At 35.2% G+C, this 27,207-nt stretch overlaps 2 protein-coding genes across 22 annotated transcripts in view; both read right to left on the bottom strand.

Annotated features, from left to right (window-relative positions):
* LOC147841782 (uncharacterized) overlaps positions 1–27,207 on the bottom strand; it is a 168,823-nt gene that overhangs the window by 112,569 nt on the left and 29,047 nt on the right. The window lies entirely within an intron of this gene.
* The window catches only part of tfeb (transcription factor EB), a 73,854-nt gene that overhangs the window by 9,868 nt on the left and 36,779 nt on the right, over positions 1–27,207 (bottom strand). For 5 of the 21 annotated variants that reach the window (XR_015502013.1, XR_015502014.1, XM_087272590.1 and 2 more), the window contains exons 3-7: positions 14,105–14,370; positions 7,375–7,662; positions 6,638–6,730; positions 3,068–3,185; positions 1,780–1,830 (exon numbers count right to left, since the gene is read on the bottom strand). Coding sequence is in view for 13 of the 21 variants with exons in the window: in XM_087272590.1 (XP_087128716.1) it covers positions 1,780–1,830; positions 3,068–3,185; positions 6,638–6,730; positions 7,375–7,662; positions 14,105–14,305 (751 nt within the window). In the remaining 8 variants the exon portion in view is untranslated. 21 annotated transcript variants of the gene reach the window in all.

Raw genomic sequence — 27,207 nt, forward strand, 5'->3', positions numbered from 1 at the left:
GCAAATGGCTGCCGTCGCGTCATCCAGGTGGATGCTACACACTGGTGGTGGATGAGGAGATCCCCCTTTTGTGTAAAGCGCTTTTAGTGCCCAGAAAAGCGCTATATAAATGTAAGGAATTATTATTATTATGATTATTAATTCTTTTTCTACATATTTCTAAAGTGTTAATTGATGGAAAAAGTTTTTTTTTCAGCACGTTTGAACAATACAATAACTATAACAATTTACTTATAGGCCCACACGGAATCAGCAGGCACAGAATTCCGCAGATTTATTTTTTTGAGTGTAAATTTATAATTATTCAGTTTTTAAATGAATTTTACTAATATTATTGACTAATATGAAAATATTTATATGATTTATTTACAATATAGTTTTTAAAGTAATATTTTCTGTCATTTAGTAGCCATATTATTTGAGATACTTGCTTTGTTTACCAAATAAAGTGGATCTAACTGTTTTTGCATTGCACAATACAAGTTAAAATGTATTACTTTTTATTTTAAATATTAAGTTTTTAGCTATGACACTCACAAAATAATTCCAAATAAATCCACAGATTTTGTACAAAATTCTGTGCAGAAACATCAAAAAATGTCCGCAGATTCCGTCTGGCCCTATTTACAACTAATTCATTTTGTCTTTGCATGATGACAGTACATAATATGTCACTAACTTGCCATGATGACACTCCATAATATGTCCATAATATTTTGCTAAATATTTCAGCTTAAAAAGCCATTTAAAGTCTTAACTAGCTTAATTAGGCAAGTCATTGGACAACAGCAAGGTGTGTAATCTTTTTCCAGCCAAAATAAAAGAAAGAAGAAAAGAGAAAAGCATTAGGAAAACAATCCTTGCTCTGTTGAACATCCCTAGGGAAATTTTCACAGTATGTGATCTTTTTTTTCTGGAGAAAGTCTTATTCATTTTATTTTAGTTAGAATAAAAGCAGTTTTAATTTTTTTAAAACCCATTTTAAGGTCAAAATTATTAGCCCCTTTAAGCTATATATTTTTTCCGATAGTCTACAGAACAAACCACTAACTTACAATAACAATTACAATAACTTGCCTAGTTAACCTAATCAACCTGGTTAAATCTTTAAATGTCACTTTAAGCTGTATAGAAGTGTCTTGAAAAATATCAGGTACAATATTATTTACTGATCATAGCAAATATAAAATCCATTAGAAATGAGTTATTAAAACTATTATTTTTATAAATGTGTTGAAAAAAAATCTTCTCTCCGTTAAACTGAAATTGAAGAAAAAATAAACAGGGGGGCTAATAATTCTGAATTCTACTGTATGTGCTAAAGCATTTAGCATTTAAGCATTTAAATTAAGTCTCTTTTTGCCTGACCTTGACCATCATGTAGTCATCTACCTTTGTTTGTATCTTGACTCATTCCTGCGTTAATGATAGGAAATAAGGCAATCTCCCCATTTTTATAATGCACAGGATATAGCTCTATCTACCCTCCTATATCAAAGTAGTTGGAAGCAGGCCAAGCTTAGCGAAGCTCTGCAGAATTATTGTCCAACTCCAATACTTGTGAAATGTCACAGGCAATTACATTTTAATGCCAGAGCAGCAGGATCTGTCTGAGTTAACGATAGACCAAAGTATAGTGCGCTGTCAGCTGAATGTGCCTGAAGGTGATGGTGACGGTGAGTGTCAATGGCAGGGCACTAGTGGATCTAGTGTACTTTAAACCTTAAGGGGTTGTAAACCAAAAGAAATGAAGGGAGAAAAAAAAAAACGTATACTCACTCAGGTTGTGGTTGTCTTTCTTCTGTCTATCTTTGGCCATTGCACGAGCTTCTACATCTTGCCAAAAACAAAAGACTTTTAATCACTGTTATGATTATCAACTTGTTTTGCTATTCACACAAAATGCAGTCTGAACTGGATTTAGGAGACTTCGCAATAGTGGCACTGCTTAAATTTTATCCAGCAGGGTTATGCAATAAACTTTCCCTCATTGTTTCTGTGAGAGAAGTGTAGTTTAGGCTGTGCTCAGTTTTCTGTTTTTTATTTTAAGGTTAGTATGTCAATGCATTATAATATAAGTAAAAAAAATAAATAAAAAAAAACTTGAAGCAAGACAGCTAAACATGCAACTCAGAAAAACAACAACAAGGGGAATTGGAAATATGATCTAAATGTATCATGTTTCTCTTGTGATGCTGATGTCTTGTTTGCTTCCCATACTTTGTGTCATTCTGATCACAAAATATTTTCACGTTCAATTTATTTCATAGGAAGTATGATGAATGTTCTAATTAGTCCTATAGGTTTATTATTGTTATCTAATACTAAACCTCAAAACTAAAATTATTTTTAATATTTGAAATATATAAAATAAAACAATATAATATAATATAATATAATATAATATAATATAATATAATATAATATAATATAATATAATATAATATAATATAATATAATATAATATAATATAATATAATGCAATGCAATACAATATGTAAACAATTTAATATAATATAATAGCTAGCCAATAAATTTTAATAAATTATAGTTAAATACTAACTAAACTAAAATAAAAATAAATAAAATAGTTAAAAAGATATATACATATTTAAAAAAACTAACAAAAAACAATTAAGTTTTAAACTAAAATTTAAACAATTAATAAAACTACAGCAGTAACTCAGTAAAATAACACTGATCCAATTATAGATTCTATATGTACATTTCTTGGGAAAAAAAAAATCTCAAATTTTAAATATTTATTGATATAATTTTAATCACTACATTTGACCAAATTAAAAAATGCAAAAGAATTATTAAAACTTAAGTTGCTTGAACAAAAAAAAAAAATATTTTAATTTAACAAAACAATGTTTCTTATATGTTTTTGTCTCAAATACCTTAATTGTTGGCTTTATTATTGCTGTAAAATACCAACAAATACCTAAAACATACAAATATACCTAAACAATAATGGTAAAAGATGTTATGCCTTAAATATGACAGTGGCTGTCATAGCTGGAGTTGCACTGTTTGCTCTATAAGAAATTAAAGATCACACTACCTGACAGCTCTCTCTTGATGGCTAGATTCGCAGGGCAGGAGTTGCTGGTCATGGCTATTGCAGATCCAGACATACCGGGCCCTGTGTACACATCCAAATGACTGCTGGACAATGGGAGCTGCAGTGCACAAAAATACAAATGTGAGTATTGGAAAGTAGGACTACAACAGCAATATGTACAAAAAAAATCTATTAGCATCAAGTAAATACTAAACTAAATTCAACTAGACAGTGTTTTATTAATAATTAATTCTCTGACCATGGATTTGAAAACTCTTTAATGCCCAGCTGGATTCTAATGCTGTCTTTGCTGGAAAAGATACAACTAGTTTGTCTTTCAAATGGCATTTTTATGAAGCCATATCCAGCGTAACTCTGGTAAATCATCACAATCACTAGAAACCCAATAAACACTCAGCTTATCTCCAGAGCAAAGCCATAAACGTTAGAGATAATGAAGATAAAACACGAACAATATCACACTCGGCTATTGCTTCTAGGTGAGAGGAATGATTGACTATGCTCTTTCTTATCTAGGTCTTTATGGTTTTATACCAGTTGTATCTTTTATTCCATCTCGATGTTTCAGTATAAATGTAAGCAAGCCAGCTCTGAGCTCCTAATGAGCCGTGTCAGATAAATCAGCTCAGATATCTTATCACAGAAGCTACTGTGAAACACCAAGCCAAACAAACACAAATCAACAGTAAAAAAAAGTCAGAGAGGGAAAACCGTTGTGCGAAGCCGTTAAATTTGCGCGTGGAATCACATTACACCTTTTCTGCAATCTCTAATTCAGTGAAGCGGCTTGCAGTGTCATACTGAGAAAACAGAAATGGCTCATTAAGCTTTATAAATGCAAAGATAAACTGCGACGAAAGGGTGTAAGAGAAGGTGCGAACGCTGCTTTCTGACAAACAATGGTGATGATTGAAAATACAAGTATGCACAATGCAAAGTCTTTGACGCTCTGTTGGTTTTGTAAATTCCATTCTGAGAAGCTTTAATCACTAATCAAAGAAAGAGTGATCAAAGGAAGGACATGGTCAGCAGGGTCAGAGGAGGCCTTTGCAGACTCATTAGGAGTCCAAACCTCACCTCTTCACCCCCATGTTTCATCCAATCTTTAAAACTTTAAATCCCCCCAATGCACCATTGAAAAACTATATATAGTTTACATGCATAATAATGCCCTTATATCAGGGGTGCCCAAACTTTTTCGTATGAAGGCCCAAAAACCAAATATCTTTGAGAGCCATGGGCCGAAAGTTAAATTTGCCATTGGTTATTTGCTGATATCTTTTAGAATGTTTAAAATAAATTGAAAACACTACTTTAAATCGTATTAACTAATGCTGTATCCATTTTTACGATAACTTATTACAATAAAAAACATAAACAATTTATAACATAGTGGATATAAATTATACAAATACACTAGACAAACAGAATCAATTCATTGTCCTCTATCCGTCGGGTGACAGTGCGTACATTTATTTAAAATATTTTATTAAAACATTTCATTTCAGTTAGTTTTTATAGCTTAGCAATAAAACAAACAAACAAACAAGCAAACAAGCAAACAAACAAACAAACAAACAAACAAACAAAAACGATTACATTAAATTAGAAATTACAGTCTCAAAAAAGCCTCCTGATAATTTTACCTCTCTTCTCAGAAGGAATGGTGGGCCAAATCAAAGGTTATCATGGGCCAACTTTAGGAACAGCAGGCCCTTGTTTGGGCATCTCTGCCTTACAGTATATGCAGCAAAATTGAGAGTGGTTGCTGCTGTTCCTGGATCAGGATTAAGGATTTAATTGTTATGTGGATCAGCATAAAATGTCATTTATCAAGAAAAGATTTGGTAGGGGAAAATGGCAAACTACAGGACTCATTAAACTGTAGTATTTCCTTATCTTTACGCACTAACTGCATGAGCTATCAACGAACCAAAGATCAACAATTACATTAGAAAGCAGATGTTTAAAAAAATCAATAAGAAAATCAATCAGACATATTCACTTACAGCTAAAAAAATAAATACAAATAAAACAGATTATGGAGCTGTAACTGTATACATATTTGTTTTTGTGTAAACTTGACAATAGACAAAAAAAAAACTTCACCATGTACTCCCTGTGGTTTCAAATCCGTATCATCATTACTTTTTTCTCCTGAACAACACATTTTAAATATTTTGTCTACAAAAAGTGGGTTATCAATGTTTAGTTCAAATTGGCTTCGATGGAAGCCACCATTTTTAGAGTGTACAGCAAAAATCAATGGAGTCCAAAACAACATTGAACCCCACTGACTTCTATTATGTGCGCAAGTTTGAAATCCCACAGGGGTGAGAAAATGTTGACAGTATTTTTGTTCTTGCGTGAACAATCCTTTAAGTAGCTGAAGCAGCTGTATTTAGTTGCAGGCCCACCTCAATAACAGCCATAAACAACAAGTCATTTGCAGATATATGAGCACAACATGCTACAAGGGTTTGGCTAAATGTGTGACGAGGTGTCCTTAAAGTGCCCATAGCATTCCCCTGTTTCTTTCTAGTGCCTCCAGTTTCCAAGAATGAGAAGCACAGAAACATTGCAGCAAGACTAAACAACCCCACCCCCTGCTTCCTACCCAATATCACCCCTCAGTGATAGGAAAAAGACGGCCTTACCAGCTGAATCTTCTCTCCATCAATAACCTCCACGATGGCATAGGTTTTATTAGTGTCTTTCATACTGGCGTCTGAATCTCTCATAGCTGCACACACTTGTCGTTCTCCCTCCACCTCTCCAGAGAGACTAACCTGAACCACACCGGGAACTTCTCTCTTCTACTTTCTCCTAAGCACTAAACACTGAACTTTCCCCTATCTGGACTTTCAGCCTCCCCTCCCCGGCCCTCTCTTTCTCCAAAACCTCCCCCCCTCCTCTCCTGCTTCCCCACCTTCACGAAATGCCTTGTAAACAAGTTGAACTCTAACTGAGAGCGGCTTAATTGTTAATGTCGGGCAGTTGCTTAAATATAAAGCACAGTGCTCCTACTTTCCTGATTCCCCACGCAATGTCTTCCCTTGAGTGAATCAGGCCACAGTTTTAAGTCAATTAAACATGCTTAAAACATTTCCCCCCTGAAGAAAGCTGGCAAGGATCTAATATTGGTTGAACAGATAATTCGACAGGCAGAGTTCTGGAGGAGTCTAAACTCAAAAATAAGTCATTTCGAGGTCGCATGAGAGAGAAAACAGTTGCATCATTTTCCTGAGACGGTGCTTCGCTATAATTAGACGTGACTTTTGGTAATCAGACAAAGATGCTTTTCATCCCTATATGCCTGATAAAAAAGCAGCACAACAAATAGATCCAGAATAAGTCCTCCATTGTCAAAGCAAGAGGTTGCGGGGGCTTCAAAAATAGAGCTATTCAGCAGCAATAAGGCACAGCCTGTGCATCATAAACAAGAATTTTTTTCGCTCAATTTTTCACTTACCTTCTGGGACTCCGTATCACTTAGAGACAGCAAAGTCAAAAGACGAAAAGGCCTGAGTTGAGCGAACGGCTACTTACCGTGTTTGGCATCTGGACCACAGGGTCATTGTATGCATGGATGTCATCATAACTGGACTGTAGGCTGATGATGTTATCAATTACGTCATCCATCTTATCAAAAACAAACACATAAGGAGAATTTAGACACTTAGTATGCATACTTTTCATTGATTACTGAAGAGTTTTCCTATACATTCTCCAAATATATCTATGCTAAGGAAATATCGACAGTTATTACAGATGAAAGATGCATTCCTCTCAACAGCTGGACAGACATAATCCCTCTCACAAAGGTTGTCACTGTGCCACATGCACATATTCACTAAGAATCTCATTGGATTTGGTGGTATTGAGAGCGTAGGGAGGATAAAGGACCAAAGTCTGCTTTGTTCCCTGTCACTCTTTAATCTGTAATTATACCTTCACAGCCATAATTGGCCACTTAAACTCCAATGACAATGAAGTTAAGTTAGTTAACACCCTGACCTTTGTGTGCGCCTGGGCAAATAACACCCACCACAAATAAAATCATATGGAATATGGGAGATGAGCAAGACTTTGTCATTTGCTGAAACATTGGGTTTCTGTGAATTCAGAGAGGAACTATGCTACTAAATATAAAAAAGTATACATGCTAACGGTAAATTAAGCATGTTGTGACATCAAAATGAATCACAATGATTGCGAAAATATGTTACAGGAAAAGTGTTTATTTCAAACATGTCTAGACACACTTCTTAAGAAAACTGAAGTACCTCGTTCTCGTGGCTGGAGCCGATGTTGAGCATGGCCATGGGACTGTTGGGCGCACTGTTTCCAGCTGAGTTCATGAGCTGCTCGGTGCGCATGCATGGAGAGTGCATGTTCGGTGGGGCGCTTCCGGTTTGAGCCTGGACCATGGGGGGTGGAGAGGGCTGAACCAAGCTTGTGACAGCATGTACAGCTTGTTTGGTGGCATATGTGGTGGACAGGTACTCCTTGACCTGCTGCCGCTGGGACTGTCGGATGTGGTAGTCTGTGGGGTTCTCAAGATGGGTCTGCACCTGTAATATATGATAATAATATAAGGGTAATATATGATATAAGGGTATAATATATGATAATAATATAATTTGTTTCCTGATTTTTGATGTCGGTTTATAAATGTTGCTTTTAAATGCTACTGTGACTATTTGCATTTTTGAGTGTTGTTTGTCATTTGAATTGATATATATTTTCAGGTTTTTAGGTCTATAACATCTAATAATGAGACTTTTAATGAAAACTATCATTTGGGCTCACTTGGGTACATTTACTGTACATTCTTTTAGCCAAAAAACATCAACAATGTTTATTTAAAATGTATTTAACAGTGTTGAGAATCTTCTATCCAGTCTTGAATGAAATGAACAGCACGAAATCAGAGGCAGTCTGCGCCAAACTCATTCAGTGTAACATCATGACTGTAACGTTTTTCATTTTAACTAACAATGTGTAAACATGGTGTACATAAGGCATTCATTGCACAACTTCAACACCTTAACCTTTTTATGAGAGTGCAGTGCTTGAACAGCACAGTCCATCAACGTGCTTTATTGATTATAAAAGGCACTCACTTTCTGTTTAAAATGCATTTACAACTTCGATAAAAGACATTTTTCATTTAACTTGCTACACTCTGCAAAATTACTAAACAAAGTAAAAGGGTCATGTCCTCTTTCAGCTCAAGTCCACCTCAGAATTTAAAAAAAATGCTACATGATGGGCATGGAGCTCTGCGAGCAGAGGAAGGAGAGGGCATAGGCAGTAGAGCAGGGGAAAAAGAGTGGAGCAAACAACTGTTGTCAGTTGGCTCACAAAATGAGACACAAACCATTAGGTGACCCATGGTTTTATAGTTTAAAAAGGTAAAATGCAAAGAAATAAACAGAAAGTAATTTAATGCCCTGCTACATTTATTATTAATAATTTCATATTAACAAATCCAATATTTGTTATATCATCATAAAGACAATCATGTTTATATGAACACTATAAATGAGGAGGACTTCTCTCCTCCTCAATCCCAGGGTCTGAATGCAGACACAGTAGAGCAGTGCAGCAGGTCTCTTGCCCTGTCTATTTCAACCATTAACCCTGCCGGTAATCTGGAGAATTTTATACATGGGCAAACACAGCAGCATGGATATACAATGTGCCTGAATGGTAATAAACTCAACTGATGAAAGACTAAATCCACCATTCTCCAATTCTCGTGCAGCTCTCAGACAGAAATGCCTCCTGCAAACCAACAGCTTTGCTGTATCGGCCCTGACAGCATAGCGAGGAAAGCCATGCAACAAACCCCATGGATCATGGAAGCAAACCCATACGACCCTTCATAAATGGCTCAATACTGCGCGCCGTGCGCGGACGTGGTTTCACCCAGTCATAGGGTCTCACAGCTTGGCAGGTCTGCCTTGCCGTCAGAAAGCCTGTGCAGTCATAAATAATTAAAAAGCAGGATCTTCTCATAGGATAAGAAAATTCAGCTACGAATAATAATGAGAAATCGACACGTCATCTCTGGACAGACATATTGTTGCTACGTCACCGATTTTGATCCCACCCCAAAAATAATTTTAAACCCAAAAGACAAAAGCTTAAATTGATTCAGTTTTCCCCACAATTAAAGCGGACATGTGTTAACATTGTCATGATAGATGTTCAACACAAACAAATAAAATTAAATTGAAAATAATTTTTTTTTTAAAAGTACTCCACGGTGTCTTGAACTTTTAAATGTCTATTAATTGTAGAATACTTTTGGTTAATTGTGCAAGTCATAGGACAACAGTGCTTTGTTCTGTAGCCAGTCTAGAAACAAAAAAATAATAATAATAATTATTAAGGGGGCTAAAAATAATGACCTTAAAATTATTTTAAACAAATTATTTTTAACAAATTGCTTTTATCCCAGCCAAAGATAGGTAATAAGACATAATACTTTATCCAGAAGAAAAAAACAAAGGAAAAACTGTAAAAATATGCTCTGGTATTAAAACTCACTCAGGGAATATTTTTCAAGAATAACTATAATTTCATAGCTAATGATAATAATAATAATGTCTAATAATTTTGATTTTGGGGAGTAGAAGAACTTTTAAAAGGTACTACAAACATATTTTTGATACGAGAACTGCAGAAATGCAATGACTTGCACCTTCTAAACCCACACACTGTTTTAAGCAAAATCCCTGTACCATCTATCCTATCCTGTCTTATGACTTACACTTCCAGCAGCAAGTACAGTGTTTTTACTGTCACCACTACAAATAACATCAAGCCAATGTCTTTAGGCAGAGCCAGCACTGTTTTAGAGCCACAGTCAAAGATAGTTATGTAACTGTGGGGCTCAAGTCTATGCGTGTTATGTACAGGGTACAGAGGGGCCAGAACGAGCCTCCAGACGTTCAGTGAATCACACAGGCACCTGCTGATGGAGCTTCAAAAAGGAGATGACGTATGAATGGACTGGCCTCGTTCTTTCACTTCAAAGTGATTTACAGTTAAAGTCAGAATTATTAGCATCCCATTGATTTTTTTTTCTTTTTAAAATATTTCTCAAATTATGTTTAACAAAGAGCAAAAAATTTTCACAGTATGTCTGATAATATTTTTTCTTCTGGAGAAAGTCTTATTTGTTTTTTTTTGGCAAGAATAAAAGCAATTTTTATTTTTTTTAAAACAATTTTAAGGTCAAAATTATTAGCCCTTTTAAGCTATATATTTTTTCGATAGTCTACAGAACATTATTAATGAAGTGCCTAACTACGCTAACCTGCCTAGTAAACCTAATTAACTTAGTTAAGTCTTTAAATGTCACTTTAAGCTGTATAGAAGTGTCTTGAAAAATATCTAGTCAAATATTATTTACTGTAATCATGGCAAAAGTAAAAAAAAAATGAAAAATAAAAAAAATCAGCAATTAAAAATGAGTTATTAAAACTATTATGTTTAGAAAAGTGTTGAAAATCTTCTTTCCGTTAAACAGAAATTGGGGAAAAAATAAACAGGGGGGCTAATAATAATATTTAATTTAATATTTAATAATTCTTACTTCAACTGTAGCACCCAAAACTGATAAGACGTGCACAACAATGAAAAGAAAATGACTTTAGGTGTTATGTATGACATATGCATGAGTATAAACAATCTGAGCTCTAATGCCTGAATCCACTCTTTTCTTACACACCATAATGTTACTCACAACTTTTGTGATTAACTTTAGTGAAACTGTAAACAATCAGTAAAATATTTTAAAAAATTGAGTACAATGAGTGTATTTACACAGTGTATGCATCCAATATTAAAATGCAACTTATTAGAATGACTGAATTAGTATCATCGGTCCATGAAAACAAAAACAAAACAAAAAAAAATTATTGCAATATTACAAGCATATACTAAATAGTGCTGTACTGTAGGGAATACAAACAGAATATAATTAGAAGGGACAAAATATGGAAAACAAACAAGAGGCTACTTTATAACTGATAGAAATACTACAGAAAGCCAAACGTACCTCCAATTAATTTTTCACTCTGCATATTAATTATTCGAAGCACAACCTCATTATCTAAAATCATTCGTTTCAGTTCTTCTAAACGGAAGTTCCCCAAACTGGAAGTGGAACCCATAATATGAAAAGTGGAATTTTTCATGTGTGCATGCTGATGTAAAATATTAGCTATAATACAGCAACTGCATTCCTGAGTGAAAGCAAGCCTCAGGATTAGTGGATGAAAGCCTTTGGAAAAGAATTCAATCCCAGTCCAGTCACTGGCATTATTTAACTGAAAGATTAAAGAACACGATGGAGTGAGTAAAACTTTTATAGGCAGTTTAGGTGAAGGATACAGGACGTATTTACACACAAGCTGTAAAGTGGGGACACTGTCTGGAAGGGCATTTCCCTGGTGGTAAATCTCTTCATGAGGGCTATGTCAAGGCATTTCGGGTAGCGCCAGCTGCTCGGAGCTCTCTGAGGTGAAATTACAGAGGGTTAGTTGTTGTTAGAAGCTCATCTCACATAGAGCTCTTACTTTTATTCAGTCTAGGAACGGTGCTGGTAAATGTCTATCAAAAGGATATGGGACTGTGTGAAACATGAGCCACTGTTGCTTAATCTTAGGATGACACATGTTTGGCTGCGTTAGAGGGCAGCAGAAACATGCTAACAGCAGAAGCTATTTCCACTTATACTCAGGAAACACAAGAGTGGAGGTATTACACTCTTAAAGCCATACAGTACATCCAAAAAATAAACTTTTACTTAGTATTGATTCATATTCTAAACTTTTATGGATTTTTTTTCTTTTAAACACAAAAAGTATATAGTTTGAAGAATGTTTGAAATCGGTTACCACCTACTTCTTAGTATATAAACCAAATACTTTTAAAATAACTTGCGTTCAACAGAAAAAAAGAAACTCAAACTGGTTTGTGACAAGTGAATATCACTTACAATTACAATATTATACGATAAAGACGCAGACTATTTTCACGTTTCAATTATGACAGATTAAATGGCAAAAGCATTTAAATTACACAATACTGTGAAAACTACAAAATTCCCCCTTAAAAAAACCTGTCATGTGCATATGGTTGCATTTTGCTCATTCAAGCATGCATTAGTATTGACAACCAAAACAACACGTGCGCTGGTACGAAGTGTTTCTCTTTATGAAGTGAATAGCCTGACATGCATAATACAGTCTTCTCAACATCATTTTCATGGATCTGCACGAATGGGGATTTCAATTGACAGATACTATTGTCTGTACATTGAAAAATGATAGGAAACACTTTTTTAGGACATTATTTTTATGTACAGTAATTGTACATTAAAATGCTAGGGTGCTTCAAAATGATTATCAGTCTCTGATTATAACGGGAAAGCTCCTTAAAGCTGAGGCTCAGTTTGAATGATTTTTTTTTCTTCAGAGATTAATGCCTTGAAGGATACTGAACATGCCTTCAGTCATGCCTTTATGTTTTCAGTCGCCTAATACACAAAAAAAGATGTTGAGCAAGTTATTCAATTGATAATAGAGACTGTTATGGTCCATTCAAAAGAAACACACAGAAAAAAAGAAAGCTACAGCACATGAACCCTCTCTACTGTGTGTTCTACTACTTTCCAAAACTTTCATTTTCATAAATCATTGGATGTTTTGAAAAACTCTGAAAGCGAAATGAGAAAAAAAACAAAAAAACTTGAAAGTATAGCAGAAAGTTTGATAACATCACACACACACACACAACGACTAATTTTCATGCAACCTTTCAAAGTTGCTCTCTTTTAAATAACAGATAACAATCCCCAAAAAACCCACACACACATTGATTCAATCAGGAAGAAACTGTCACCAGTAAGAATGTTCTCTTTTGTGTTATATCTGAATAAATCATGTCACCGTGTCTGCTCTTTTCTATGCTTTTCCGCTTACCTGGCTATCGTTCCACCGCATTCTTCCACAAATATTTCTGGGTTTGTTTTTGATCTCAGTTGAAACGTAATTCAGTGCACTAAAGCTGTGGTCAGTCTTGCACGACCCACTGACTTCTGGACTTTGCCCACTACTCTTTCACCGCAACACGAGAGAGGAGATTACTACAGTACCTAATCTTGCCTAATTTGGTCTTCATGCACTTCTTAGAATTCATTCATCCAGTTGGGACCACTAGGGTGGCCGGAGTGGTGAATTTCCTAATGAAAGGTACAGTTGGAACAGGGTCTCATGGAGTGTGGACATGGGTTGTTTTTGTTCTAAAACGCCTTTTAAAAACTAAAACGTATTAGTGTAAATGGGGCCTATTACTACGATATGGTCTTAGAGTGTAAAAATATATTAGCTAAAAGCATTTTTAATATATGTTGATATATTTTTGATGTAAGACATTGTGGATTTGCTTCTTTGGCTCTTGCAGAAGCTGGCTGGTAGTACACTAAAAAAACTAAACTACACTTTAAATTTGCCCAAATTAAGTTCTTAGCAATGCAAAAAAAAAAAAGAAAAAAAAATCTGAAATATATTCAGTAGAAGGTCTTCTAAAAATCTTTAATATTTACTTAATATTATAATGATTTTTGGCATAAGAAATATAACATTTTGGCCCATATAATGTACTTTTGACAAAAATGATGCAAAATAAGGTGTTGTGGTCCAGGGTCAGAAATGTGCTGTTATATGTATAATGCATTACATTTCTGATTTTATTAACTGTGGAAAACACATCAGTCCGTGAGAAGGGAACTCTCGTGTTTTCTTGCACTCATGACAGGCATTGTCAGATAACTCATGCTGCTAAAAATGGTCACACTAACAAATGTGGTATTGTGTATTACAGGTATTATTGGCTTCGATGAATTGCGTGAAGTCTCTACTAACTTCATAAATTTAAGATTCATGTAAAATATGCTTTAAGTCAAACCCAGATACACAGGCTGATGGATACACCTACCTTTAGCACTTCAACAGGCACCTGCATGGGTCCCTGGAAGTGTGTTGGTGCACTGATGGCTGGCGTGGGCTCAGGTGGGCCTGGCATGCGATGCTGCATGTAATGCATTGATACTGCTTGTTGTTGCTGCCGCTCCCGCTGCTCCTCCTGCTGCATTTGGTCCCGCATGAGCTGCAGGCGCAGGCCGATGCGTGACGACATGGCTGGGGGACGCGGGGGGCGGGCTGCTGTCGCCGCGCAGTCCAGCCCGAAGAGTGGTGGGGTGTCTGTCAAGAAAATAGTTTGAGGAAATGATTATAAAGTAAATGGATGGATGCAATTATATTTACACTGAATTAGAAACCGTGAAAAGTTCATTAGTACAGTAAGGTTATCAAGTTCATTGTAAATTCATTTTACAATACAGAACAGAATACAGATCTGTTGGTAAAGACCCAGAAATTTTAAGCTGTTGTTACCACAAAAGGGGTTATACACACGCACAAAAAAAGTTAATTATGTTTTCTTGAGCACCAGCTCAAAACATTACAATTATTAAATAATAAAAATTCAGATTGACTGAATAAATGAACAAATAGATGAAGTAAATTCATAAGTTCACCCTTCACTTTACAAACAGGTTTTACTTTCTTTTTTTTGTTGAACACAAAAAAAGATATTTTGAAGAAAGCTGGAAACCTGTAACCATTGACTTCCATAGTATTTGTTTTTCCTATTTTTTCTAAATATCTTATTTAGTGTTCAACAGAATATTAAAAAAAAAAACTGTGGTTTGAAACCACTTAATGGTGAATAAAAAAAATGTGTAATTTTTTTATTGTTGGATGATCTATTCCTTAAATTAATTTCCTTTAATACACACAAACATATATAATAATAACAGCATTATACTGCAGAACTAATAATTATTATATTAAAGGGCTTAAGCTTTGATTATTTTAATACTTGATTGATCTACCACTGAAATCGAATGATTAATCGGATAAGAACAGTAAAGTGTACAAGTCAGTACATATTACATAGTTGAAGTCAGAATTATTAGCCCCCTTCAAATTTTTTTCTTCTTTTAAAAATATTTTCCAAATGATGTTTAACAGAGCAAGAAAATTTTCACAGTGTGTCTGATAATATTTGTTCTTTTGGAATAAGTCTTATTTGTTTTATTTCGGCTAAAGTAAAAGCCGTTTCTAATTTTTTAAACACCATTTTAGGGACAAAATTATTAGCCCCTTTAAGCTACATTTTTTCTCGATAATCTACAGAACCATTGTTATACAATAACTTGCCTAATTACCCTAACCTGCCTAGTTAACCTAATAAACCTAGTTAAGCCTTTAAATGTCACTTTAAGCTGTATAGAAGTGTCTTGAAAAATATCTAGTGAAATATTATTTACTGTCATCATGGCAAAGATAAAATAAATCAATTATTAGAGATGAGTTGTTAAAACTATTATGTTTAGAAATGTGTTGAAAAAATCTTCTCTCCATTAAACAGAAATTGGGGAAAAAAATAAACAAGCAGTCTAATAATTCAGGGGTGCAAATAATTCTGACTTCAACTGTATACAAACATACACACATACCCCTTTCTACTACACAACATTGCCCAAAGTGCTGAAAAAACTCAATACTAATTAAATAAGTCTTACATCACATACATAACAATTAAAGCATTACATTCATACAGTATATAAATGCTTTATAACTTTACATTAGATCATAATGTTAGCTTTTAGCCTTGATACGCAACAACGCGGAAAAAATAAAGGCTTTATAACTTTACATTAGATCATAATATTAGCATTTAGCCTAACCATGCAACAGCACAGAAGAAATAAAGGCTTTATAACATAACATTAGTTCGTTAGCATAACGCTAGTGTTAGCCTTAACATGCAACACAGCGCCAAGGAAGGGAAAAAAGATATGTTTATAGCATGACTTTTACCATTAAACAAATACCCTTCTATTTACCGGTCCAGGAATTGATGTTTTATTTGTATTTTTTTTATGTTGGTTACTACAATTTGAATCAATTCTTTTGTAATCAATTAAATCAAATAATTTGATTAAAAGTTTCAGCCCTATTATATTATTAATATTTTTACTATAATCATGATCACTGGTATTAGAACTGAGATATTATACATTAGGGATGTGGGACTAATAAAAATCGAATCGCAATTTGAAAAGTTGCACATAATCACATGAGGCTGCATTAAAAAATATATATGTATTACTTAATTTAGTTATTTAGTTTAATAGCAAATGCATGACTGTCGTCTGTGTGTGACAGTCTTATAAGCCAACTGAGTGAGCTCACTTATATTCTGCCCAATCAGAATTGCGCAATCAAACAATGCGGAACGGCCACAATAAAAATAAAAAATAAACAAACAAACATACAGGTGGGTGGGATGATGGCATTTGTCGCTTCAGAACCATTAATAAATTAATTAATATCAAAGAAAAACAGCACATCGGTAATACGGGAATATTTTGTTTTCAAAGTCACAGACACCAAAAAACAAACAAAAAAGTAAGTTGTAAGAATTGTTGTCACAGCGCGAGGAAATACAACAGCACCTTAAAAGCACCACAGGTGGCTACTCTATATGAGGAGTAGCTTGCTAAAAAGTCAGCTGAAAGTATTGCCAGTGACACTTAATCTAGTAGCAAGCGACAGCAAAGTACAATTTCAGAGTTGTTTAAACCATGTTAGTTAGTGTTCTGTTTTTTTATAGTTATTGTTTTTTTTATTTGTATAATAAGCTACACTATCTCCCTAACTTAAGGTCAACTTATTTACAGAAAGGTAATTTTATTTATGTTCATTGTTTGCTCTAGAGAAAAATGAGTGTTTCATTTCTGAATATATCAAATAAATTTAAATAAATGTTTAAGTACGTTAATATCTTTTCAGTTCCTTTTTTTAAAATAACACTCACTGCATTTTAGCAGTAGGAAGCTATGGATTATTGAGCTGAAGCTTGACTACAAAATTCAAATCGCAAATCAAATCGAAATATATCTGTTAAAAAAATGCAATTAGATATGCCTTCCCTAAATCGCACAGGCCTATTATTCATAAAATGAATAATAAATGTTAAATATTATGTGTTCTGCAGCTCAACTTCTTTACAAGGTACAATCAAACTACAAAGCCTGCAGTTAATATAACAAGAAAAAAATATAAAAAGGAGGAACCTAAAACATCATTTACATAACTGGCATTTCCTAAAATATTACTACTAATAATAATAAAAACAATAATAATACAAAAATACATTTAGAGAATTGTAGGTATTTACATCTGGCCACCATATGATGCATTCAAAATGTCATTACATGTCTACAAATTTCCCATAAAATACGAACAGCCTATAGCATTTCTTCAAAGCGATGCGCCATCCCACAAGCAAGTAATGATGAGTGTGATGGGGAAGTCATGTGAGGGTCAGGTGGTGTTTTGATTTTCTTTTACAGCTCATGTGAGTTGCCTTTATTTGGAAGTGCCTCCAAAACATCCTTACCCCACATCTCTCACCCCCGCTACACAGAAAGACCCACACCCTGTGTCTTCTATGGTCCTGGGGAGTCCCTAACCGAAAGAGTTCCTCTTTTCAGGGTGCTACTGACAACCAATATGCAAATAAGCATGACTTTGCTGTTATCAGAGATTTTGTAAGAAAGATACAGACATGAAGTGGATATTTAGTGTAGTTATTGTTACAGATAGGGTGCTAAGTGATGTTAGATACCACCAATTGAGCCACATTTCAGTTGCTTCAAATCACAAACTATACTGTACAATCCAAGAAAGGACAACTGGGCTGCCTATGTAGAAAAGCGTATTGTACTAGAGGTACAATAAGCAAAGCAGCTCCTATTGAGATGGGACTGTAGCAGTCTTTAGCCCACAGTGTACATTTCAGTGGTGGAGGGGAAAAACACACACTACAAGCTTTGTGGTTCACGCTGATCAGTGGACACTTTCAGGCTTTGACACCAGGGTGCTTGCCGGAGGTCAACTCAGTTACAGTTTTGATATGTGCAGTTTCACAAATGGACTATTGGGTTAGTCAATAACCTGCTGGTGCTTGATGTATTTGACTAGTGAGTCAAGACCAAATTTGGCTGAGACACTAGAACAACATTAGTCATGTAAACATCGGTACTATGATATTAGCTTGCCTAGTACTGTAGGTTTTATCATCTTACTACTGTTGGTGAACTCTTTAGGTTTCCTTAATACACAAATGAACCAAAACTTTTTCACAACTTGCCTAATATGCCATTGGACTTCTGTGTGTTGCAAAAACAGCATCAACCCCTACTAAAAATTTTGAGTTCCACACAATTAGTTCATTATGTCCCAACATAAATCGACAAAGTAACCTTAATCATTTTTACAAATGCAAGGCCTCGTTCACACTGATATGTTTTAGTTTTAAAACACTTAAGTTTTGCCATGGTTACACCTTTCATCCACACTACCCCAGAGTTTTAGAGCCCTGAAAACGAAGCGTATTGAAAATGCTGAAGAGGCCGTTTTGGTTTCAAAATGCTGCTGCTGTGTGTCATTGTGGATAGGGGAAAATGGAGACATCAGAAAATGGAGATGTGGCTGCTGACATTCACCTATCTGATTGGAGCTTTTTTTTCAGTATTAAGTTCAGACTTTGCAAGTTTGATATGGAAAACAAACTCTCGAAGACACGTCGGGTAATTCTTCAAAGGGAATAGTGTACTTTATAACGTCATTCACATAACCCTGGCTACGTTGTTTCACTATCTTCACATGAAAACAAATGAAAACATGATATAAGGAACTGCCTATTTTCATTTTGATATTAACTTAACAGACACTAAAAATGTTGAGGCGTCATGTAGTTACATATTTATATGACCGTCATCTTCACTCAATGCATATTTATGACGAAACAGTGCCTATAACGTAAGTTTCATTTTCATTGAAAAAATATGAAACATACCCTGTCTCTTTTGCTGAATATTAGTTTTAATAATAATTAATGTCCATTATAAAAGTATAGCGTACAATAAGTTTATACAATACAGGCAAGAATCAGTTACATAAATTAATATATTTATTTATCTTTGCGTTCAGCCAAAACACGTTACCTGAGAACACGTAATAGATTCAAAAGACCAAAAAGTTGTTAGATAGAGACAAGAACTTTTCAGAAATGCTAGGTGAAACGCCAGTGTGGATGTGGAAAGTTTTCTTTCTAAAACGCAAATTTAAATCTAAATGTATTAGCATTGAACATGAAACAATTAAGTTGTCCCCAAAAAACGTGAATTGTGTTGGTTCAGTGCACATTAAATAAGTAGCATGAACAAGCAGCAAAAGTAATTCATTAATTGCACTAAGTGATGGACTCTACAAGACCTAAAAGGACTTGATCTCTACAAGGTTAAAAGCAGATCCTTCAAGTCCAATCGGTTGCGAGGTGGAGATATGAACATGCTCAACAGGATTGCTACTTCTAATGACCAACAACTCCTACTCCGCATGACCAATTGCTACTCCAATGACTAACAAAAGCACATTATACTTATTTACCCTTTATTTTAATATATTTAGTTATTGTTTGACTGTTTATTTATTTTTCTTGGATATGTTCTGTGCCTGGATTTGTGTACTTTTGTTTTCAGGTATGCTAATTTGTGTTGTCAAACATGTCACTTATATGTTGCAAGAGGACTGTTGCTATGTGTGTGTGTGTGGGTTAAGAGTTTACTATGTGCATAGAAATGTTAAAAGAAAAGCGCAACTGCACTTTTGTATGCACCGAATGCGATTTACTTAGATTTTTTTTTTTAACTGGACTGACATCTGGGCAAGGACAACATCTTGAACTCTTAATCGCATTCTGCAATACATTACTAAACTTAATATGTACCTATATAGCACCTGTCAAAATTATGTCCAAGTGATTTTATGAACCTGTGGAACCCTAGGAGAACATCTCCTGGAGTATCACACTTCTTCGACCTGCTTGTCATTATCTCATGATGCAACCTAGTACCTAGTACAGCAGCTACGCTAATTATTTTCTTTATTCTCTATTTTCACCTGAGGATACTCATCCCGAGGTCCTCAGATTATGCGGAGTCACTGATTGGATCCAAGACCAGCGACGTGATGATCCCAAGGATTCCATATCCGGGACCAGGCCATATCCTGAGCTGCTGCTGCGCTGATGGTCGTGGGGAGTGGAGAACATGAGTCTGATTCCAGCGACGCTCCAGGGACAGACGAGTCTTTGCTGAGGCCATCTTCCAGCCTAAACCACGACGAATGAAGTTCTGCACAAGACTTTTGGCCAGCGGAGAAATTAAAATGGTCGTGCCCAACTGAGTCTGGTTCTCTCAAGGTTTTTTTTCTTCAATCCCATCAGGTGAAGTTTTTTTTCCCTCTCCGCTGTCGCCACTGGTTCAGGATTGGTAGAGCTACGCATCGATGAATTGGCTCTTCAGTGTTTGAACTCTCAGTAATGATTAAATCACACTGAACTGAGCTAAACTGAACTGAACTGAACTTAAACACTAAAACCTGAATCACACTGTTCCAGTTACTGAACCACACTGTTCCAGTTACTATGACCATTTATGTGAAGCTGCTTTGACACAATCTACATTGTAAAAGCGCTATACAAATAAAAGCTGAATAGTACCATCACTTCCACTGATCTTCAACGTAAAGAGAAATTGATACTTATTATCAGACAACTTCATCCACAGCTCCAAGGTCTGATGCTACATGTATGCACTTTAACAGTGGACATGAATCATAATAGCATTGCTACACATTCTTTCAACAAGTGCTGTTAAAATGTTGTGACTTGTACCACAGTAGACCTTCTGTTGCGTTGGATCATCTGAGACACCCTTTGTTGCCCTCTTGCATCAATGAGCCTCGGGCACACTGGACTTTGTCACTGGTTTGTGGTTTATCCCTCCTCGGACCAATATTGGTAAATTTTCACCACGGTTGACAACCAAAAACCCTCAAGGCTTGCCTATGACCAAGTTACATTGCCATAACAATCCCGCCCATTCGTTCTACATCTAACACATTGTCTACAACTGTTTGCTTATCATAGAATGTATTTGCATAATTCATCTTAAAGTAAAAGTGGGGAAATTAGAGCACAAAATTAAATGTCAAATGCTCCCTGCTGTAAATAGCCTTTAAAAGCTCTTAACAGTACATCAACACATCACAACTATCAGGGGAATGAGTGGCTCAGGGAGAAATATTTTATCTTTAAGACCAAAATAAAATTAAACACTTCAGTTTTAAGTATGAATAACTACTTCCGTCTGACTGGTAATTTAAAACTGGTCATCTAACTGGCTACTATTTCTTTTCCTTCCAATGAAGATAGTCTCATTGCTTGATTGTTTATCAGAAGTCCCCGTGTTGGCCGTTCTCATATCACTGTTGTATCAACAGAGCATTTGAGGCCCTGCCCTGAACACAGTGACGTATCTACTGGCCATACACTAACGCTGCTCTGTGCGAACACCACCTCCTCCTGTGACGCTGCTCTCCCACACCACCCATCACAGAATGCCAGGCATACACTGCCCCGATGGAGACGCATCCAAACAGAGCCAGCTATCAAAGTCACCCATTGTCAGAGTAGCCAGTGAATTCATGGCATCTCTACATCAAAGAACTAGAAAAAAAGAAAAACTTAAAAAGTGGGCCACAAAGATTTTACGCTCACACCTGCATGCTTACAAAGATTCATAGCATTCTGTAAATTACCAAGTTTTGTGTGCTGCATTCACCACAGCTAAACTTAGTATTGCTACAGTATATGGTTAAAAGATAAATAGGGATTTTCAAGCAGTAACACAATTAACATGTGAGGCAGCTTATTTATATAGCACAAACAATTATATAGTATAAACATTTTTATACTTTCTCTTTGAGGAAAATAATAATAATATAAGTTAATCATAATAATTTAAGTACAACAAAACATACTATGATCATGACATCAGAACGAAACTAGCATTGCCTACACAAGCATCATTGTGCAATGCTCAAGAGCACATGCATCACCAGACTGATACTCCAAAAAAAAAAAAGAAAAAAAAAAGAAGAAGTCTTAAACATAATCAAAACAAAAAAAATCTCCTTTCCAGCAACCCCCGATACAAGACATCGTATTAATAACCTCACCAAACACATCATTACGGACTGACAACAACCATTCAGAAGTTTACAATTGAAAAAAATTAGTAACTTGGCTACTGTTTGATCATAGCACAGTAGACATTTCAATGGAATGGGAATGCTAATTGTTACCATAGACAGGTCTTACGTAGAATAAACTGTATTGCTTCCTGACCAAAATATTGAAGGAGAAAAGTGATTTTGAGTTTGTGTTATTAACTTCCAGTTTCTCAGACAAGACTTGAGGCTAATCCCAGACTAAATGGCATGATTTAGCTGTCTTAACTCAAAACAACTTGCACAGACACATCTTAAAGAGCTTCTATTATGTTTTTTTGAAAATAACCTTCTATGCAGCGTGTAACACAGGACTGAATGAATAAAAACATCCAGCTGAGGTTTAAATCTGAAAGTGCACAGTGTTTGAAACTATTGATTCTTTAACAAATTAGCTGACTCAGAGTTGAATAAATGAATTATGTTGGTTTGGATCTTTTGCCTATTGATGTCAATATGGTACATCATCAAATATGTAGTGCTGGATCCGGTAAAACGTAAACGCACCTTTCCCTTCAGACACTAGCAAAGTACATTGAATCATAGGACTGATCATGACACAAAGATGACGATCCCTGACAGATGGAGATTCAGCTGTGGGAAATAAAAAGGGTTAAATTTCACAACAATACCACAGTATAGCCACTATAGTGCTGTGTTGATATTGTTTATACAATAAACTTCACAGCAGCATAGGATTCGTTCCAATTAGCTGTTACTACTAAGCAAGGGCCAGTATAATATTCTGACGGAATGATGACCTTGGATAAAAAAACACGGTTTCACGGTATTGTGATTACTGCTTTAAAATATGTCCTTCTTAAATGTCTGGGTTAAAAACAAAACTTTTTTCTCCTTTGAACACAATATATTTTATTTTAAGAAATATTTAAAGTAATTTGGAACATTAAAACATGTCAGGCTTTATAATTCGAATTAATCATTGACTTCATCAGTTTCAAAAACAGATTTCTTTACAATTTAAAACACAATCTTTTGATATCTTTTCGGCTGGAGAAACTGTTTTTCTAAAAAACTAAAAACATAAATAAATCTTACACATACCTTGGGAATGGTACAGCAGACATTTTTTTGTGATTTTAAAACCTTGACTTTACCAAACCGTGGTAAACCTTGAAAGCGGCTATCATCCCATGCCAAGTACACACGTACACCATGGTTAATTCTCAAAATAGTTTTTGCCACTGTGTGGATTAATACTGAATGTGTGTTATTACTTGGGGTTAGGGTTATAAGTAGAGTAATATGCTGGTGTTTGACTGCATTAGGCTCTCAGATACTCTGTGCTACTTAATAACTGTGGTGGGCGTTTCTTTCTGTCTCGCACTGAACACAGTCAACCAATCACAACAGACTGAGTCATCGGACCAATCACAGCAGATTAGCTTTGCGCTAAGGAGGGGTTTGGGAACAAATGAATCGCTGAACAAATCATATGGGATAATTAGGTTAAAATAAATGCATATTATAAGGCACTGAAAGTGTGTTTTGATCTTGCATGCATATCAGCCTGTTGCTGGAGACCCCTAAAACCAAAATGTGACCTTTTATACTGCATAATATAGGGGCTGTTTTGTCTCAAGATGTACAATATTAATATACTAATTCTATTAGTAATTTTCTAATGCATATTCATTAAATTAGCTTAAATATCTTAGCAGAGTTTGTGGGCCTAAGAGCAAGCTAAACCCCAGCTCTGACCATTGCGTTAATATGCAAATACGACTATAACTCTTGCAGTGGTTGTAGGGTTTTGGAAGGGTGTGCAGAGGTGTGGCAAAGATCCAAATTATTTTGGTTCTTCTGTTTCTGCCCACCCTTGATTTACCACTTTCCCTGTCTACAAGGCAAGCGGAACCAAAAATAACACCCACACTTTCTGTTCCTGTTTGCAGAGACACCCTGTTCCCTGGGGGTAACTGACTGCCACTGAGTAAATTATATTCCTCTGCAGCACACAGTGAACTTCTCATGCTCTGGCCAACTTATCTGACACGTTCAAACAGGGGGATTGACACTCAGCGGGATAGTGCTAGTTGGGATGGTAGAGAAAGAAGAACTCAAGTCGATTGGCGAACCCTTAGGCAATGTGTTTACAGCACCCATTTCCTTCCTCTTTTGCCTCAAGATAATCATGAGTGGAATTCTGTGAAAAAGCTTTACTTTTAAGTTTTGATTTGGTACAAATCAAGCCACAAACATTAAAAGGTTTGCAGTAGTAGTTGATGATGACAAATCAGATATTAATATTTGATAATAATGTCCAAAGAGATTAAAATGTCGGTTGTTTCAAAGTGCCCCCATTTGTACATCAAATTATTTGTCACAAGATGTCTAAAGATGCAGTCACACTAGAGATTGAGCATGCAAAATTCTGACATATGGTGATAAAATGGTAAAAAGTAGGTATATATTAAAAAAGGTGAGGCAGTGGCGCAGTAGGTAGTGCTGTCACCTCACAGCAAGAAGGTCGCTGGTTGGAACCTTGGCTCAGTTGGTGTTTCTGTGTGGAGTTTGCATGTTCTCCCTGCCTTCGTGTGGGTTTCCTCCGGGTGCTCCGGTTTCCCCCACAGTCCAAAGACACGTGGTACAGGTGAATTGGGTAGGCTAAATTGTCCGTAGTGAGTGTGTGTGTGAATGTGTGTGTGGATGTTTCCCAGAGATGGGTTGCGGCTGGAAGGGCATCCGCTGCGTAAAAACTTGCTGGATAAGTTGGCGGTTCATTCCGCTGTGGCGACCCTGGATTAATAAAGGGACTAAGCCGACAAGAAAATGAATGAATGAATGCATGAATATATTGAAAAAATCTAACATTATATTATTAATTATCCTTCAATATATATTGCAATATAAATACAATTTCACTTGATGACTTGAATAACTATTTGGAAAGATTTTATAATTTTAGATTGTTTGGGATATTTCTGTATGTGGGTGACTCGGCATAAAATATTATAAACAATCTACAAGCATATATAAATTAAATAACTGTGTTGTATTGTTTTCTGGGGAATCTAACTATATTCAGATATACAGTAATTGAATAATCCAATGTAAAATAATACTGAAATAGTCTTCATTGTATAATCAATTAAATTAAATTATTTGTTATTGATTAGTTATTACAAATGGTACCATTTCTTATACCTGAATACGTTTAAAATTCTCATATAGTCACAGGCTTTGAGAAATGATTCAATTCAATTAAATTATAATCCAGAGTCATTAATGAATTTTCTGCGATGTGACTGTTATGAATGATCACATTGTGATATTAATGCTGAAACAATATTGTGCAGCCCTAATAAAGGGGTCACATTTTGATCGCAGTTCACCAGCTTGTTCAAGTTCACCAGCTTGAAATTTGGAATGCAGCTACATGTAAAAGTTTGGCGCATTCACGTGTGTATAAATGGAAATCAATGGGGTGAAAAGTGTCATATTTCCACAGCTTAAGACTATGTTTACATGACAACAACATAGCCAGAAAAGAAAAGGTTTATCTCTTGTTTTCTACATCTACTTAACAATGTTTTCAAAAATGATGTGCCCTTCCACATCTGCAAAAACAGTAAAAACGCTGCATTACGTATGCAAAGCCAGTATGAAGCGCTGACCCCTAAAACAGCTTGCTCAAGAATCTAGTCTTTTTATTCAAGGGCATACTCTACTCTGTATTGGTCAGAAGGCACAGCCTGTTTTTATTGGTCAAATTTGTCAAATTGGTCAAAAAAGTTTACAGCACATTGTAAAAACCACTTGTGAACACAGACAGCATTAGTAACAATGGTCCCAGTTTTACTGTATCAATTTGAGCACTGAATCCACATCATTCGGGGTGCATGCAAGTTTGCTTTCAATGCACAAATTATAATCTTTTTCTGCATTTGCAAACTCTTCCTTGGCTCAGCTTCAACTACAGTGTTTGAGGATCCAAGAATGTGTTGTTTACAGACAGTCATGGATTACCAGAGAGTTTAATTATGCAAATTTGTTAAAACCTACATAAGTTTGGCAAGGAAGTAATGCTATGTAACAAAGCAAACAAGGTGTGAAAACACCCTAAAGGCAGCATTATGCATAATGGAGTAATTAATACTTGCATTAAATACAGACAGAAGGCATGATAAAATACAAAAAATAATGTGCAGAATAATAAAACTGCAAATATTTACAAGATAAAATGTTACTATTCTCTTGAAAGTCAGATTTTTTTAAGGTACCCATTAACAATATACACAAATTTAATATAACTTTTAATGCACTCTTTCTGTAAGGATACTGTATATCATGTATTTGTTTATAAATGTTGTACAATGAATCAGTTATTTAAAAAAAAAAAACATTCTACTTTAAATGTATGAAGCTTCATTAACTTCATTAATGCACATAAAATATTATTTTATGTCCCGTCATTTTAAGAAAATAAAGAAAAAATCCCCAAATGATGCGTGTGTCATGTGCATGGTCATGCCTTTTGGGACAGCATTAACACAGCAATTACATCACTCACAAACTCTTGCAATCAAGTAAATAAACATCACTCAAACTTCTGCTTTTATAGCCACTGATTCTGCTGTTCTTACTCCACTCCGAAACTGATCTGCCGTTTCATTTTACAGTGGGTTGAAAAATTGCCAACATGGCAAATTAAAAATGCTGTGTGTTTTATATCAAGCATTATTAAAATTCCATATACAGTGCTCAGCATATACACATTGACACCTCACAAATCTCTCTTTAAATTCATATTTTTAATAGAAAGCTATAAAACACTTTATTTGTGCATATACATTAGATTAGTCAGTA

The sequence above is a fragment of the Danio rerio genome, chromosome 11 (genome assembly GCF_052040795.2).
Source record: "Danio rerio strain M-AB ecotype USA chromosome 11, GRCz13ab, whole genome shotgun sequence".
Classification (NCBI taxonomy): domain Eukaryota; kingdom Metazoa; phylum Chordata; class Actinopteri; order Cypriniformes; family Danionidae; genus Danio; species Danio rerio.